Source organism: Chlamydotis macqueenii, chromosome 1, assembly GCF_036417535.1.
Source record: "Chlamydotis macqueenii isolate bChlMac1 chromosome 1, bChlMac1.mat, whole genome shotgun sequence".
In the NCBI taxonomy this organism is placed as follows: domain Eukaryota; kingdom Metazoa; phylum Chordata; class Aves; order Otidiformes; family Otididae; genus Chlamydotis; species Chlamydotis macqueenii.
This window is the reverse complement of record NC_141556.1, coordinates 88,816,105-88,832,276: the sequence shown is the minus strand read 5'-3', so window position 1 is coordinate 88,832,276 and position 16,172 is coordinate 88,816,105. Positions and strand designations below refer to the sequence as shown.

The window sequence follows — 16,172 nt, the reverse complement described above, 5'->3', positions numbered from 1 at the left end:
CAACTAACTCAAAGCATGTTTGCTGCAGTTTAAGCCTACAAATTGTTTTATCTCTAGTGGAGAAGAAAACAGCCCAGTCTTTTCTTTCCATCTATCTTTAACATATTCAGAGAACATTATCAAAATAAATATCCCTTCAGTCTCCTCTAAAAGAAATCAAAGTGCCTTCAGCTTTCCCTTAGAGCACATTTTCTAGACCTCTGACCATGTCCCTTTACCTGCAACTATTCGTATCCTAGCACAAAACCAAAAGTAGGTGCTGCCCCTCAACTTATGACTACTAGCACGCCAACAAGTGAGAAGGCTAACTTCATATATTTTACATGACATTCCTGTTAACATATCCAGTAAAAATTTGATAGTTCTGCAACATCAGTTGATGATGGACATCACGCAAACATCCACCTCCAGATTCTTCTCTGCAGATCTCCTGCCTTCCCAGTCACCCCGCATCCTGTTATCTGCGCAGTCAAGTCTTACTGAAGGCCAACAGACTCTATCTGCCCCTACTAAATTTCATCCCACTTAAGCACCACTGCTTTCGGTATCATTTTAAATACATACTCTTTAGACCTTGGAATATCTCTGAACCAAACACAAACTGCAAATCTAGAAAGTTTACTCAGATCAGCTGCAAAAAAAAAAAACAAAAAACTTACTACTACACCTAAGAACACTTGTAGAACTCCCTTTACCCATCCTCCTAGTTTGATGACAAGTCCTGACTAACTTCAAAGGAACATTTATTTTATAATGGCTGCAGACCCTTCTTCAGCAAACAAAAGCTTACTTTTCTGCCAGGATATATAAATAATACTTAACAGTGTGGAAGTGAGTAGACATTCTGGGTCAGATCAAGGCATTGCCTAATCCACTTTCCTGTCTTTGAGAGCAGCCATAAACAAACACCCAAAGAATAACACCACAGCAATTAACAGGAGGTATGCATACAGATATAGGTCTTAAATTATATATGCCATATATTTATTTTATATATATACACACACACATTTTTAAGCAGATTCAGTAGCTTTACCTAACAATAAATTACTTCATTCTGCAGCACTGCATCTTGCTGTCCATGTCCAACATCAGTTTATGGGAACAAAGAGCTCTCAGCTGCATAAAGCCAAAAAAATGAAAATGATGCTGTGAATGAATTACTGGAGGAAAAAATAACAGTATTCCAGAAAAATACACATTTGAAGTTTTCAGTGGATGACATGTTTTTAAACAAGCACTTTCATGTCACACAGTGGACTCCATTTACCAGCACCTTCCATGGCTATTCTCCTTTCAAGAGACTTCAGTTATGCAGTCTACACATCCTTTTCTTCAAAGAGCAGCCATGGGATGGGTCACTTTGTAAGAATCTGAAGAGTTCCATATTTTTAAAAGAGCAGTTTCAAATAACTTCTAGAGGATTTCAGTTATTTCTCTTTCAGTAACACAAAGGAATATTTTTTCTTAATACTATGCCAAGATGAAGTGAAAGTGATTCATAACCGCACCAGCCTACCTTGCTGCATTCTACAGAAGAAACACTCTTGAACTTTCAGTATCAACACTGTCTCTTAAGTCAGATGGTCAAAATTCCAACATGTCACTACAGTTCAGCTCCATTTTTCAGACCATCTAAAGACTTACACATCATATAGTCTATCACAGGACATCTAAATAGGTACATTTTACAAAGGAGATTTCATATATAATATACAAATGGGGTGTAATGCTAGTATTATCACATTAGAACTTTGTATTTTCCTTTAAAAATGGGGGAAGGGTACTATGAGATAGTAGTATATTTAATGTTCAATGACTTAATTTCCACACATACTCAAAAACTAGCAGCAAATACAGCAGAGCTGATTCCATACACAGAATAATTCTATACAGTAGGGTCGAAGAAACTGGTAAGAAACACCAATGTCAAACAATCACTACCTGACTCGCTGCATGTTTTTCAAGCACGAGTGGGTTTTGTATCAATACAGACAGAAAGAGAAATCGAAGTAAAACAGCGCAAGAGCTGCCCAGAGCAATTCAAGGGATTGCAACAAACAAATCTCCAGGAGCCCAGTTATATCTGCTCTCTTCAGTGTCAGATGAAAGCTCATTATTCCTCTTTATCTGCAGACAAATACCCCATCCCTTTAACTATTCTTCCAGACAAAATCCTAGACATTATCTGAATTTTTATAAATACTTGCCTTTGTTCTCTACTTAGAAATAACAGGTCTTTCAAATATATTACAGTCAAAAAATTGCATCTATAGTCTCAAAGCAAAACTGTAATACCTTATGTACAGCAGTCTTCCAGAAAGTCTAGTTCTCAGCGCTGATGCTTTGTTCGCCTTATTGCACAAACACCCTGCCTCAGTTCAACAATTTAATGCACTACTGATATATTTTTCATATTCTTCTTTCTTGTATTTTTCACAAAAATATTTGGCATACTAGCACACCAACAGTGATATCACTCCTACTAGCCTTTCTTTTTCCCTGCCAGAATTGCTTACTCCATTCATGCAGACTCAAGGCATACCTGCAAAAGACCAGGTGAGGGCTGCTCACCCCTGCAGATGAATCCACACACCAGCAAAGCCCAGTCCACCACGACTTGAGCACAGCAGTACACAGGAATGCTGGGAGAGGAGAAAGTGCTGCAGTACAAAAAGACACCAGGCTGCACAGTAAGTGTGAACAGCCAAAACAAGCAAGTTAAAACCTACATGTTACCAGTCTTCCCAGATATTCAAACAAGAATATCATTAACAGCTTTGAAAGTAAATATAAAATTTTTGTAGTCATATATTACTAAGTTGCAAAATCAACCCACCCAAAATTTAGAACAAAAGGTCACAGGTTCGCAGCATTTCTGCAATGGTATATGCTACATTAGCGGAAACGTAGCTTGAAACATCAACAGCACTGTCAAATGCCCATGCTTTTTCCATATATTAGTCTTAGCAATGCTGCAGTAAGAACGGTTCAACGTAATACTTGATTCACCTACTCAAAAAAGTGACAAAAGACTAGAATTTCTTTAAAAAAAAAAAAAGAAAGAAAAAAAAAGAAAAAGGAAAAAAAGGAAAACCACAGATGTAGCTCTACTACAGGTGTAGGGTTGTAACCGGTTTGGAGTTTTCAGTGTTTGGTTTTTTTTTTGCTTTTGCAATAATATCCTGAAAAATCCACGGGTATGGAATCCCAGTGTTCCGTACAGATTGTTTCAGGGTCACTAAATATTGCTGCAAATACTTGCAAAACTTCTAAGTGTGTCCCAAGTCTCCTTCTACACCAAAAACTTTTAAACTCATTAAATTAAAGTCTTATTTCAAAGTCACAGAGTGACTACGTCCTTACTTGAAAACTCACCTCTTACGAGTTTTAAAAATGCTCCATTTTAAGCCACATATACACAAAAATCTTGACAATTTACCAAAGTCTGAAATCCCATTTCCTACCTTACCAATACGTTCTTTAAAAACTGGCTTGTTGACAACCTAAATGCAAAATCTGCAACGAGGAGAGAAGTCTCCCATAATCACAACACTCAAAGGGAAGAAGGCATTTAGAGGGATAGAAGACACCACACTACATTGCAATGCGGCTTCCTTCACAGCTCCCTTAGCAGCATCAAAATGAAATGTTAATGCTAGCAGGATACAACATTACCAAGTCACAGAATGTATCACGTGAAGTCAAGTGAGAAACAGGTTCGCTATTTCTGACAAAACAATTATTGTTCAAGTATTAAAACATTACTCCCAAGTTTGGTCTGCAGAAATGTAATTAGTCAACCCAGATTTGGCAGAACATTTTAAAACACTCTGTAAAGGCTTTAAAGCAGAAGTTCTAAAGCAAAGCCTTCACACATGGTCTAGGTTTAAATTCCAGATCTCAGAAACCTAGATCATCTTCTCCCCTCCATATCATATTTCTGACAACGCATATGTGCGTGTGTTTCTCTAGACTCACAGATACATGTAAAAAGGAATAGAGTGGAAGGAGCTGCCAGAGACCAATTTATCAAGATTCGTTCTCATCTGGAATCTACTGATTTTGACCTGGTCTGCCATGAACCCCTTCCTGATTCTAGTTGCTCTTCAAAATAAAAAACAAAAACAAACCCAAAAGATGAAATAAACAAAAAATCCCACCCAAAACAACACCCCCAACAATGTCCACATAAACTAAATGGCATTTGTAGGTACTAGAAGACATTTACATTTTGTAATTATGTCACCACCAAGAATGAAAATTAGGCTTTCACCAGACATTTTGAAATGTGGGCAGAGTCATTGACTCAACGAGTATCTCTACAGTACCACAATTGTGAAGTTACAGACATAGCATAAAGGGACACCACTCCCTTTTAGAGTTGTCCCCCTATAATAAAAATGTATTCAATCATTAACTTCTAAAAAGTTAGCAGTGAAAAAAATAATCTAGAGTATTATTTTAAAAAAGCTACAGGCTACTGCATAAAGCCAAAGCATTGACACCACACAGAAAATGTTGTTTGCTGCCTCATGAATATCTATACCCATCTGCAAAATCCCATAGGCATTTCAAATGTGCCACTTGGGAAAACAGTCACCATTTTTCTGCCGTCACAGATCCCAGCAATGCCCTTGTTAGCTTCCATGGACACTGAAAGCCAGTAACTCCCACCAAAGAGAAGCTTCAGTCCTCTGAAGTTAAGCCTATCATGAAATGGAAGAGACTTACGGATTTGGTGGTATCCATTACCCTACGAAGATCTTCTATTACACCAACGACATTTCTAACACACACTCCGACTGAATGATATTCAGATAATTTGCCGGCAAACTTTATTACTCAGATAGGTAAACAGTCCAACAAACATACTCAACTGCCATCCCCATGTCACTGGAATAATCAAAATCTATACACAACTCCAAACTAGCTCATGCATACTGCACTGATCAAGGAACAGCAAGCACAAAGTCAAGTTCAACCTAAAAAAACAGCAGTACCTTCCTTTTTGGGAGTTGCAGTCAAAGCTCTCCCTGCCCTCCTACTGAGAAATATCATCCGAATTTCAGGCCCAAGATTTCTGGAACAGTAAAGTTCTCCCACTCTGCTTAAATCTCATGCTTTTGTCTCTCATACATGCACTACTTGATCCACTAGAAAACAAAACCAGACAAACAGAAAAAAAAAACCAACCACCTAGCTTTCCATGGACCTTCAAAGCACTTCCCCAAGACTCAAATCAATTCTGCAGTCCGTTGGGGTTACTAAAACATGTAATACAAAATTAATTTTTGTAAACCTATTTCAAAGTCTCTAAAACTGAAATTTGATTAGTAAGGTTTCTCTGTTCTTTGAGGAACACAGAAAAAAGAACCTGTTAACTTGCAGCTACTACACTATATTACACTATACATATCAATGGCTCCCAAGCCAGTACACACCGTAAGATTGTGAGATTAGAGAAATGGTCAACAGATACAATCTTCACAGACAACACTGTTTTCTGCTTCTTTTGGTTTCAATTGAGCAATTATATATATAAAGAAAAATCATTCCAGAAGCCTTACATCTACTCACCTGCATTATGTCTAGCCAGAAAGCTTTTATTCTCTCAGCAGGGCACAAAATACTCTTTCTGATGCCGATACTCAACCTCCCACAAATGTGGGGAAATTCATTTACAGCTATGGACTTCATTCACAGGGATACAGATTTGTGCCAAATGATTCATGTCTACTTGGCCAACAACCAAATATTATGTCTATTTAGGCTGATGAATTTGTGTCCCCTTGTTGTGCCTCAAAGAAACCCACTCATACAGGTCAATTCATTGTGTTGGCTTTTTTTTTTTTAATAAATACTTAAAACAAATGAAGCACGTGAGTGATGAGATACAAATAATAATACAGCTTCTACGTAACTGCAAGGTGTGAATCAAGAAAACCAAGCAGATTGGCGCTATCAACTGCAACTAAATAGTTTTGCTTCTTTCTGCACTGCAAGAAAACTTAAATTCTTCTTTGCAGCAACAGTCACATTTTAGTTTATCTTTCTGCAAAACATACTCTTGGCCTGTCTGAAAATTAAACAATTGCCTGCATTCCTGGCAAGAGATACTTCTTTGAACTACAGGGCTTGTAGCCAACAAGAATTATATTCCTACTAAAAAAGCCAAAACAGACGATGTTCTACAGTTGTGGCTGTGAGAAGTCTGCCTTGGTTGGAAAAGTTCAGCTGTTGCTTCCCTTCTGGTTATAACCTCAGAGCCAACACCCAACTGCTCTCATTCTAAGTGCTCTGATCCAAAAGCCTGTGGCAACTTTTGCAGCTACACTCAAACACTTATCTTCATGCACGCACAGCAGCACAGTATTCCAAAGTCCCATACACCCTCTACAGCATTGCTTATCCAATGGTATAAATCAGGAACATCTTCCCTTTCTCTTCTGTTCAGCAGGTCTCTTATTACATTTGTCTACTGTGAGGCACTTGAGCGGATTTGACAGAACTCGTTAGCCCAACTGCTTGAAGAGACACGCTGAGCAATGCAACTATATGACTACACATTCCTGTGATACATTATGTTTAAGAAATGCTTTCCAGACTCAAAAATAAAATCAACAGAAGCTACCTAAACAAAGGAAAAATACTAGCAACTATCTAAATAATCTAAATAATTCAACTCAACCTTACCATAATAGCAGCATAACAGCCATTCATTACTTTCAACATGACTGCATTGGTTGCTATAACCTACAAAGCAGGAAGGACTCAGCCAGATTCAGACCTATCACAACGTTGTAAAACCATGTATTTTCTTAGCTGTAAGTTCTTGCCAACAAGCAAGCCAAAGTGAATTTCTTATGGCAGGCACCAAGGCCCTCCAAAACCCCATAGGGCTATTCCTTCAACTGAATTGACTCCGTGTTACTGACGCAGAAACCTAGCAAATCATCAAGAAATTAATCAAGCAGAAGATACCTGGCAACTCACTTTTGCTCAGTTAGTATCAACTCACTAGTCAAGTGCATGTGCAGGAAGCACTGGTACTGATACTAAGCTTACAGCGCCCCAGCTGATGAGGCTAAGCCAGAAAAAAACTGGGTCCACTGCTATGGAGAAGCGGCAACGCTCTTGGCGATGACTGGTGCCATCCCTTCTGAAGGAGTTGTTACTGTATGGCTTTTGTTAAAAAAGAAAAAAAAAATATAAAAAACCCACACACCCTCAGTGCTTGACATTGACAAGCTATCTTACCACTTTCCTTTCTTCCATTACAAGACAGACTAGGGTAAGAACACACATTCCCTTAAATGCTTAGAACTACTTCCTGTCTGCAAGAGATAAAAGTAGAGAATGAACTGCTTTGCTTTATTTCCTTTTCTGAACAAGAAAAGTCATCCGTGGCAAGAGCATCTAATGAGAAGATTATTTGATAGCACTGATCATACAAGAAAAAAAAAAAAAAAAAAAAAAAAAGAAAAATCACTGTCCACTTCTTTTAGAGGCACATCAGTATGACTTCTGGGCATCCACATTCTTGACAGTTCTCAGAAGGTGACACAGAAATGCTTTAAGGTCTCTGACAGGGACTTCTGTTGAAATCATCTCATCTCTCCTACTGCACAGACAGAACATCACACAGCAGCACTGTTAGAGCCCAGGACTGACTCAAACATGCGCTGTCTCATGGACTACACCTAGACAACTGACCCTCTCTCTACAGCACGGTAAACTGGTACCAATGAGGGCAGCAGGGATTCTGAAGATTCGGTGAAAGCAATTCTTCTACCTGTAGTGGTTATCCTAATCTAGTTTGCAAAAGCTTCAGGCAGAGCTTCACTCTAGGCTTCTGTTTAACGCTATGCAGCGGCACTGCCCAGGAACATCTTGTCTAAGCATGACTATGATGTTGTAGCCATTTCTCACAAAGGTGTATCTTGCTACCATGTCTTACATCTTTCTCACCTTAAGCCCAGATTGCTGCAACGCACTCAAGATATGGCTACGCTTGAAATCCATTCAAAAATATAAAGCGGCACAGACAATCATGCCTCCAAACTTATGTCTTCCCCAATGGCGCTATGCAGCACTTCAGCAACAATCACCATCAGATGGGAAGTGCCAAGGGGGTTCCTGGTTTTGCACCTAAAGAGAGTGGGTTTGAGCCTTTATGTCTGAGGGAGTATCTTTTCTTGCACATTAGAAAAGCTGTAATTACCGTTTGTTTCCAACATAGATAAATTAACCTATTTGTGCAGCTTACTGAAGGAAATGCTGACAAGATAACATTTTGGATTTTATATGGACTTGGGTGAAAGAAAAACGAGAACTGTTTCAGGAGGCATTTAAACTTTTAATAAGCTCCTTTTCATAGCTGCTTGACTTTAAAAGTCTTGTTCATCTTTCAAGGCTGCACTGGGCTGATGCTCATTAAATTCAGACAGCAGCCAAGTAACTCCACCAGTCACAGAGCTTCCGCAGGAGACAGCCACTTTAGCACTTCCTACACTAGCTCTGGGTGACTAAAAGTCCTCAGAGTAAAGTTTTGGTGGTTTTGGTTTTTTGGTTTTTTTTGTTTGGTTGGTTGGTTTTTTTTTTTGGGGGGGGGGGTTGTTGTTGTTGGTTTTTGGGGTTTTTTTTTGTTTTTTTTTTTTTAACAAAACAAAAGGGAGAGAACTCCAGAAAAATGTTCAAGTCTTAAGTCTACAGAAATTTCTGGAAACTCAAAGGTAAAAGATCTCCGATTTAAAACAGGACTCATCAAGTCATTCAAAACAAAAAGACCTCAACAGCTTGAATCAAGAGGCTGCAAGTGTTCTCCAATGGCCTTGCATATTATCAGTTAATGTGTTAAAATAACTAAGAGGTTTAGCATTCATTCATTTCAGAAAACACTAGAGCTGGTCACAGCACAAAGCTTTAACTGTAGGCATTTTGCAGACATACGTACCCCATAGGCTTTCAGAGTCTTCTTCACATCACTCACCCCTCCAGCTCAAGAGAGAGCACAGGGTGAAGTAACAGCAATAGCTAATAACCCACAAATTTGTATTATTATGAAGACCTGAGATGAGTAAACTGGACACTGATATTGCAAAATCCTTTACCTTCTACCTAAAACAGCACTTGCAGATATAATCCATCAAAATTAAAGAACTCTCAATGCAGTAGAGGGAAACTCTTCACCCTGTGGGGTGGTCTTCAGCAATGCATGCCACTGAATTACTTCTCTTATTCCCCAAGAAAAAGATCAAAGTACCTAAACTACCACTACTTTGTGATACCTTCAAGGCCCCATCAAGTGAAGGAATGAAGTGATATAACAATTTCCACAGCCAGCATGCACACAAAGAAGGAACATATTCCATAAGCCATATTGGTTTCCACAGCTGCGTAAATAGGTGAACAAGATGGTTAAAATACTGCTAAGAAATACAAAAGGTGAAACAAGCAATAACACAGGAGGGGATCACCTCCACGAAGCAGCATAGGGAAGAGGAAATGTGCATAACAGTGATGGAACAAGAAGGAAAGGTTCAGGATAAACCCCAATATGCCTCACAAGAAAAAAAAAAAAAAAAAAAACAACCAAACCACCAATCGACAGAAATAAGACATGGGGGACCCAGCAGAACAATAAAGTCAAATTATAATCTGAGAGGTTCCATTGGCAGGCCTCACTTCTTTATTAGTTATTTTTCTGCTCAACTACCCCTAATGACATTAATAGAGAAAATAGTTTGGCAGTGTTAGAAGTATGTACAGCAGATGGCTTGGTTTATTCCTTTTCAGACTGCAAGGCATGACTTTGGGGCACTACAGCGCAAGATACTTCTCACTGTAGCTCATGCGGTCATTAGCTGACCCTGTCAGTGCAATTTTTTTTTCAAGTTTAGGCACAAGGAAAGCCATTCACCCAGCAGCAGCCAGAAAGCTGGACAGGGCTAGGATCAGCAACAGCCAGACACATAACACTCAGCAGGCTTCTGGAAGGGAGTGATCTTCCTCTCTCCAGCAAGGAGAGCAGGACAGGCGGCTTCCAGTTTCAGAAACCAATTACGCAGAAACTGCTATCAAAGCAATAGAGAGGGCCCTACCCTAACTGGGTTGAGAAACAGAAAGTGGCATTATCTCAATCTTTCTGCCAGGCTCAACAGCCCCGTTCATTCCTTCTCGCTGAAGTTGCCCAAGGTCCGCTTTTCCAAGGCTCTTCCTACACACCTACCTGGACACCATACGGTATTAAATTAAATCGTCACCTAGATGCCGCATGCGACATAAGAAGTGGTCACTTTTATGTCCTGGCTCATGGAGTGGCTACTAACACAGCAACAAGCTCCCAGACTTTATTCCTTCAAGAAACACTTTTTAAAGAGCCATTATACTAACTGGAGATGCACCAAGCTCACATGCCAGCAGCAGTACCACTCACGAACAGTACAGCACAACATAGGGTTACCAAGCTATTGCCTTTTCAGAAAAGTATACAATTAAAATAAAAAAAAAAAAAAAAAAAGGAAAACAAAACAAAACCCAGCATGATAAACCTACAAAGAAAAGAAAAACTTCAACAGAAAAAAAAACAAATTTGGCACCACTACAACATTCTTACAGAGAGTCCAAAATGAATTATTACAAGATTGTCCTTTAGATTTTGCAACCAAGAGTATGTGCACAACCTTAGAATTAGCTAAAGCAAATAAATTTGCCTTTCTCGCCCTCCAAGTTAACAAATTCTGCATAACCAATTGCAGAGCCATGACACTCACAAATGGAGCAAAAAAACCTCTTCATGGCAAGCCTTAGCCATGACATTATTTACTGCAGGCCAACAAGATAACTGGCTACAGTTACAGTAAGTACTGCTGTCTACAAGGACTTGGTGTTACTTGAAATACTTATTTTCCAGAAGCTCAGGGAAGGGGAGGGGAAAAAAAAAAAAGAAAAAAGTAAAATAAAATCAATTTCACGGTCATTAGATGAAAATACTCAAACTGCAAACTTTGAGACTTCTATTTTTATACAGATATTTTTGGTCATGTGTTGTATGACTACCCTTTATATTTCAGGATTATTTTTGTCCCACTTGGGAAACAACGTACATCTGGAAGCAATGCAGGAACAACTAGATGAAGAACAAGAGAAAGCTTCAAGCTCATACCTCTTCTCTTGTACTGTAACCAGCAGGTTAATAGTATCAGCAAGAGGAAAACCGGAAGCTCAGTTCCCTCCTGTTGAGGGATAGGCTCAACACAAGAAGCATACCCACTTTGTTGTGCAGGGAAAGCCTACAAACCCAGCAATACAGATCTGCACGAAGAACCTACTTGAGAATTACTTCAATGTAGAAATCCATATGGTGAGGTGGAAAGAACGGTGGAGTGATTTCAAAGTCACCACAACGGGGGGGGGGGGGGGGGAAGAGCCAGATTTCAGAAGGTTCTCTTGATGTTGGTATGGCTTAAAAAGAGATAGAAGGCCATAAGGTTCCTACTCTTGCAGAGATGTTAAAACCTCTGTAACATCTATTACAGAGCAATGAGAACAGCATGCATGAGAAGTCATCCTTCCCAACAGCCAGAGGAGAAGAAGCTATTGATAATCTCCCATCCTTTTATTCAAGCCTTAGGCTTTCTTACCAACTTCTGAGAACAAAAAGTGTCATAAATTAAGTCTAATAAATTACACAGGGAAGAGATGAAAAATCCTTGCTCACTCATTCTCCCCCATATACTTTGGAGAGAAGAGCAATCACCACACGGTTCTAGTACTGCTCCTCCCAAGTAACACAAGGATCCATGAGCCCTCCTCCACTACTTTATCAACCCTTTCCTCATCGCCTGGATCTGTCCTTTCTAGATAACTGTTGTAGTGTTCAGCCAGGAGCAGCAACAGCCGCAGAGACATCAGAGCAAGAGTGACTTCACTTAATTTCACCACTACTTTGGGCAAAAAAGGTTGCCATCAAAAAAGTTAGGTTTTGCTCCCTGGTGACTCAGAAAAGACCTGCACTAAAAGAGAGGTACTAAAGACAACTGAGAGACTCAGAAGATACCCATCCATCAATTTTCACCTGCCTCACAAGGACTCTTTTGTCCCAGCTTTCATTCCAAAGAGCTCAGAATGTAATTAAGTATCAGTCTGTAAATATATAGCAAAATGAAAGAGCAGAACAAACACTGTTCACCACAAAAGTGATCTTTTTTTTTTCCAGGCACTCAATACAGGTAGAGAACTTGCTACATCATGGCATAAGATGCTACCAAAACCCATGAGAACAAGAAAAATACAACCCTTTCTGATATCCAGGAATTTCTCTCCCTTACAAAGAAAAAAAAAAATATTAAAAAAATTAACTTCCTGGACTGTCTTATATGGATGGATTAACTGAAAACATAAACTGCATTTCCCACAGAGTCCTTGTACATGGTCCTCTTGCTTTGTTCTGACATTTTTGTCCAGACAGCAGAAGGACCAGGAGCACATGATTAGAGCAACTGTGGGGGTTATCACAAGTGCGTGTGCATTATGCTACGGCCTTTGTTTCTCCCTCCGTGTTATACACTTGGGATTGAATCATATTTGCAAACTTGTTAGTCTGCATCAGTTAGCACCCTCTTCATAGGCAAGCATCTGTCTAGTCTTTGACCTCAAATAAACGAGAAAGGAGCATCAATGACCTTTCAAGAATCGAGCTGTAGAGCTTGAATAAGACAAATTTATTTGCTGACCATGACAGGTCTAGGTCTCACTTGGCTTAGACAGCCACCTGCAGAAATACTGATCAAGAAGATCCGCTTCCTATTCCACACTCGCATAAAGTAAATCAATAAATTAAAATGGAGTCACCCACAGTTTTTCTCCATACAGATAAAGAATTCTGAATAAATGCTAATGCTGGATCTAACCAAACATACGCTCTTATGCTGCTAATATGGGTTAACTGCACCCATATTTTCTGAAGCGCTGCAGGCACGTTGATCATGCGGATACAAGGTAGACTACAGACCCCGAGCCTAATGCTCTCTTCAAGGCTTTAGCCGCAGTGGAAGACATTTCTGTGCAGAAAAATGTCAGAATTTCTGATCTGTCAAAAAGCTCACAATCTTACAGCGCCTTTGACACGAAACGCATAAAACAATATGCTATACGCACGCATGCATACACAGAGCCGTGTCAGGTGTGGCTGTATGCAAGTATCAAATAGATCAATTGAATGGTAATGCATATCAAGCATTCCAGGTCTCAAAAAGATGCCACCCTGCGTTTCTGTAAGAAAAAGGAAAATACCTCTGAAAGCCGTGCTATTAATATGAATCTGGAAGAACAATTTAGTTGTTCATATGAACATATTCAAATCAGGAGTTAAGAAATACCCTATTGCAAACATATAGCCAATCTTTAGCGACTCTGAACAAGGCCCTCTTCCATTCACACTGTGCATTTGTTCAGATTTAATGCGTATTTTTAATTCACATAAAACAGCTAATCCAACAAGACAGAATATGAGGGATGGGCACATATCAAATACAATTTCCAACATGCCTGTGCAGAATAAAGCACAGGCCTCATTCTTAAAAATATTCCTCCGATCAGAAAACTGGAAAAGGCAGGCCGAGCTTGAAATAACTACTCCATAGGCTCTTATGTCAAAATAACCATTTTCTTATCCCTTCTATCGAGCATTTTACCAGAGCCCGGAGGATATTAGAGAGACACCTTTTGTAAGCCCCCCTCCCTTTTTATTTATTTTTTTTTAATGGGCTGGACTAAAAGGTGCTCACACCCGATCTACGGGTGCACGGAAAAATCTTGCAAGCTCCTTCAGAGCCAAGAGTGCTTAAAAACACATAATGAACCTGAATGTCACGGCCATACCTGCATGCCCGCAATTCGTTTCCTCCTTTCGAGGGGGAAAAATAAGAAGGAAATACAGGCTATGGAGCTCCAAATCCGTTTCACAAAGGGGGGGGGGGGGGGGGGAGGGTTTTTTAATTAGCCAGAGGCGACTTACAACGCTGGCAGCGATCAGAGGCTAAGGAAAAGGACAAACCCACCGGCTTTTTTTTTTTTTTTTTTTTTTTTTTTGTCCAACAGGCCCTAAACGAAGCGGCGGCGTGCGCCTATTCAAGGTTAATGGAGGTGGGGGCGGGGGGGGAAGGGGAGAGAAAGGGAGCTGCCTCCGCCGGGGCCGGGGCCGCTCGCCCGTTCGGCCCCCGGCCAGGCTCCCACCACGGAGGTGGGGGGAAGCCCTTGGAGGGCCAGACAGCCCACCACCCCCCCACCCCCCGCGCAGGGCGGCAGGATACTCACGGCTAACTTTCATGCTGCCGAAGGCCGAGGGCTGCTGCACCGGCTTGCAGCTCTCCGCGAAGGACGTGGTCCTGGGCCGCCCGGACATGGTCTCCCGGCTGCTGCTCTGCCCCCGATCAACCTCTCTCTTTCCTGCCTTTCCCCCCTCCGCCTCGCCCCCGGCGGGCCCGCCTGCCGCTCCCTCGCTCGCTCAGCTGCAGGAGACGGGCGGGACGCGCCACATGAAACGCCGGGACCCCCCCCTTCCCCCCCCGGGGAAGCCCCCTCCCCTCTCGGTCTCTGTCGCGCTCTTCGCCCGCCGGCGGCGGCGGCTGCTGCTGCTGCTGTTTCTTCTTCCTCCTCCTCCTCCTCACGCCGCCCGTCTCTCACAAAACCATCCTCCCCGGCAGCGCCGGTGGGTCCTAGAGCCGCCTCCGCCCAGTCCGCAGCCCCCCCGGCGGCGCTCCCGCTCCCGGCCGCGAGCGAGGGGGGGTTTGCTAGGCCTCGCTGCCCCCACCCTGGGCGCCAGTCACATGGGGCGGAGGCTCACGGCCCGGCTCCTCCGATCCCGTCGCTGGGTTTCTCTTTTATTTTTTTCTTTTTTTTTTTCCCCTTCTTCTTCTTCCTCCTCCTCCTCCTCTTTCTTCCTTCTCTCCTCTCCTTCCCCCTCGCCTCTGAGGGAGGCGGCAGGGAACGGGACTATTTTCTTTTTTTTTTTTCTGCCGGCGGAGGGATCCCGGGGCTCCGGGATCCGCCGACGAGAGGTGATGCGGCCGCGCGCAAGGGGATCCGGCAGGGGCGGTGGGATCCGCGGCGGGCGGTGTAGGGGTGAAGCGGCCCGGGCGGCCTGGCTCGGTTGCCCGCTTGCTCGCTGAGGCTTCTCAGTGCGGCGCTGAGGCGGCGGCTCCGGCGCGGCTCCTCATTGCGCCCGCAGGGGCAGCTGGCGGCGGCTCAGGCTGGGGACGCTGCACTGCGGGCGGCGGCTGGCGGTGGCGGCGCAGGCCATGACGGCGGCGGCGGCGGCTGCGACTCCCCGGCTCCTCCTCAACCGGCTTTAGAGGGCTGGCGGTTGATGCTGCTGCTGCTTCCCCGGGCGTCCAAGGCACATGGGGACTCGCCCGCCCGGATGAAGCCTCCTGCCGCTCCCTCCCGGCGCCGGCTGCCTCCCGCCGGGCCCCCCTCCCCGTTCCTGCCGATCAGTCCCTTTGTCCCCGCTGCTGCCTCCGCTGCGTGCCGGGCTCCTGCTGCTGCGCTCTGTGTGTGCGTGCGCCAAAGCTGCGCAGCCGCCTATACCCGTCGCCGCCCTACGCTGCGGAACGGCCCTAAGCACCTTCTGTGAATAGCCAGCCGAGGAGCCCGACGCACTCGCTAGCCCCCCAGCCCGAGGCCCTTACGGAAACATCCGAGCGTCCTCGGGACCAATCCCGAGGTCGTTACGGGAATGGCTGTAACGGTTCGTAACCAATCACGAAGCCGTCACGGGCGCAGCCGAGTCTCCCCGAAGCCAAAAGCAGACCCAATCGGAAAACGCTGCCGCCGCCCTAGCAGCGCTGTCGGGGAGCCAATAGGAAGGAACTCTCTCTTCCGGCTATTACCGGGCCAACCCGAAGAGAGCCGAAGCGGGAGAGCCAATCAGAGGACGCGCTGCCTCTGTCACACACACAGCCCTTGGGACGGCTTCAAGCCGCAGCCTGAGGCGGAGAGCGGGCGCCGGCTGCCATTGGCTTCCCGGCTGAGCGCTCCGATTGGCTGGCGGCGATGAGGCGGCCCGAAGACGCAATCCAGCTCTCCGCCACGGACCAATCGCCGAGCCCGGGGAGGCGGGCAGCGCCCGCTCCCGTTGGGGCACGGCCGCTCACCTTTATGACCTCACC

At 43.4% G+C, this 16,172-nt stretch overlaps 1 protein-coding gene across 3 annotated transcripts in view; it reads right to left on the bottom strand.

Moving 5' to 3' along the window:
• Nucleotides 1–15,806, bottom strand: part of GSK3B (glycogen synthase kinase 3 beta) — a 164,348-nt gene extending 148,542 nt beyond the window's left edge. Inside the window, exon 1 of one of the 3 annotated variants that reach the window (XM_086760943.1) lies at nt 14,320–15,806. In XM_086760943.1, coding sequence (XP_086617069.1) covers nt 14,320–14,407 — 88 coding nt within the window. In that variant the 5' untranslated portion in view covers nt 14,408–15,806. The remainder of the gene's footprint in view (nt 1–14,319) is intronic. The other 2 variants (XM_086760923.1, XM_086760933.1) reach the window with 2 other exon arrangements.
• Nucleotides 15,807–16,172: the final 366 nt, after the last annotated feature.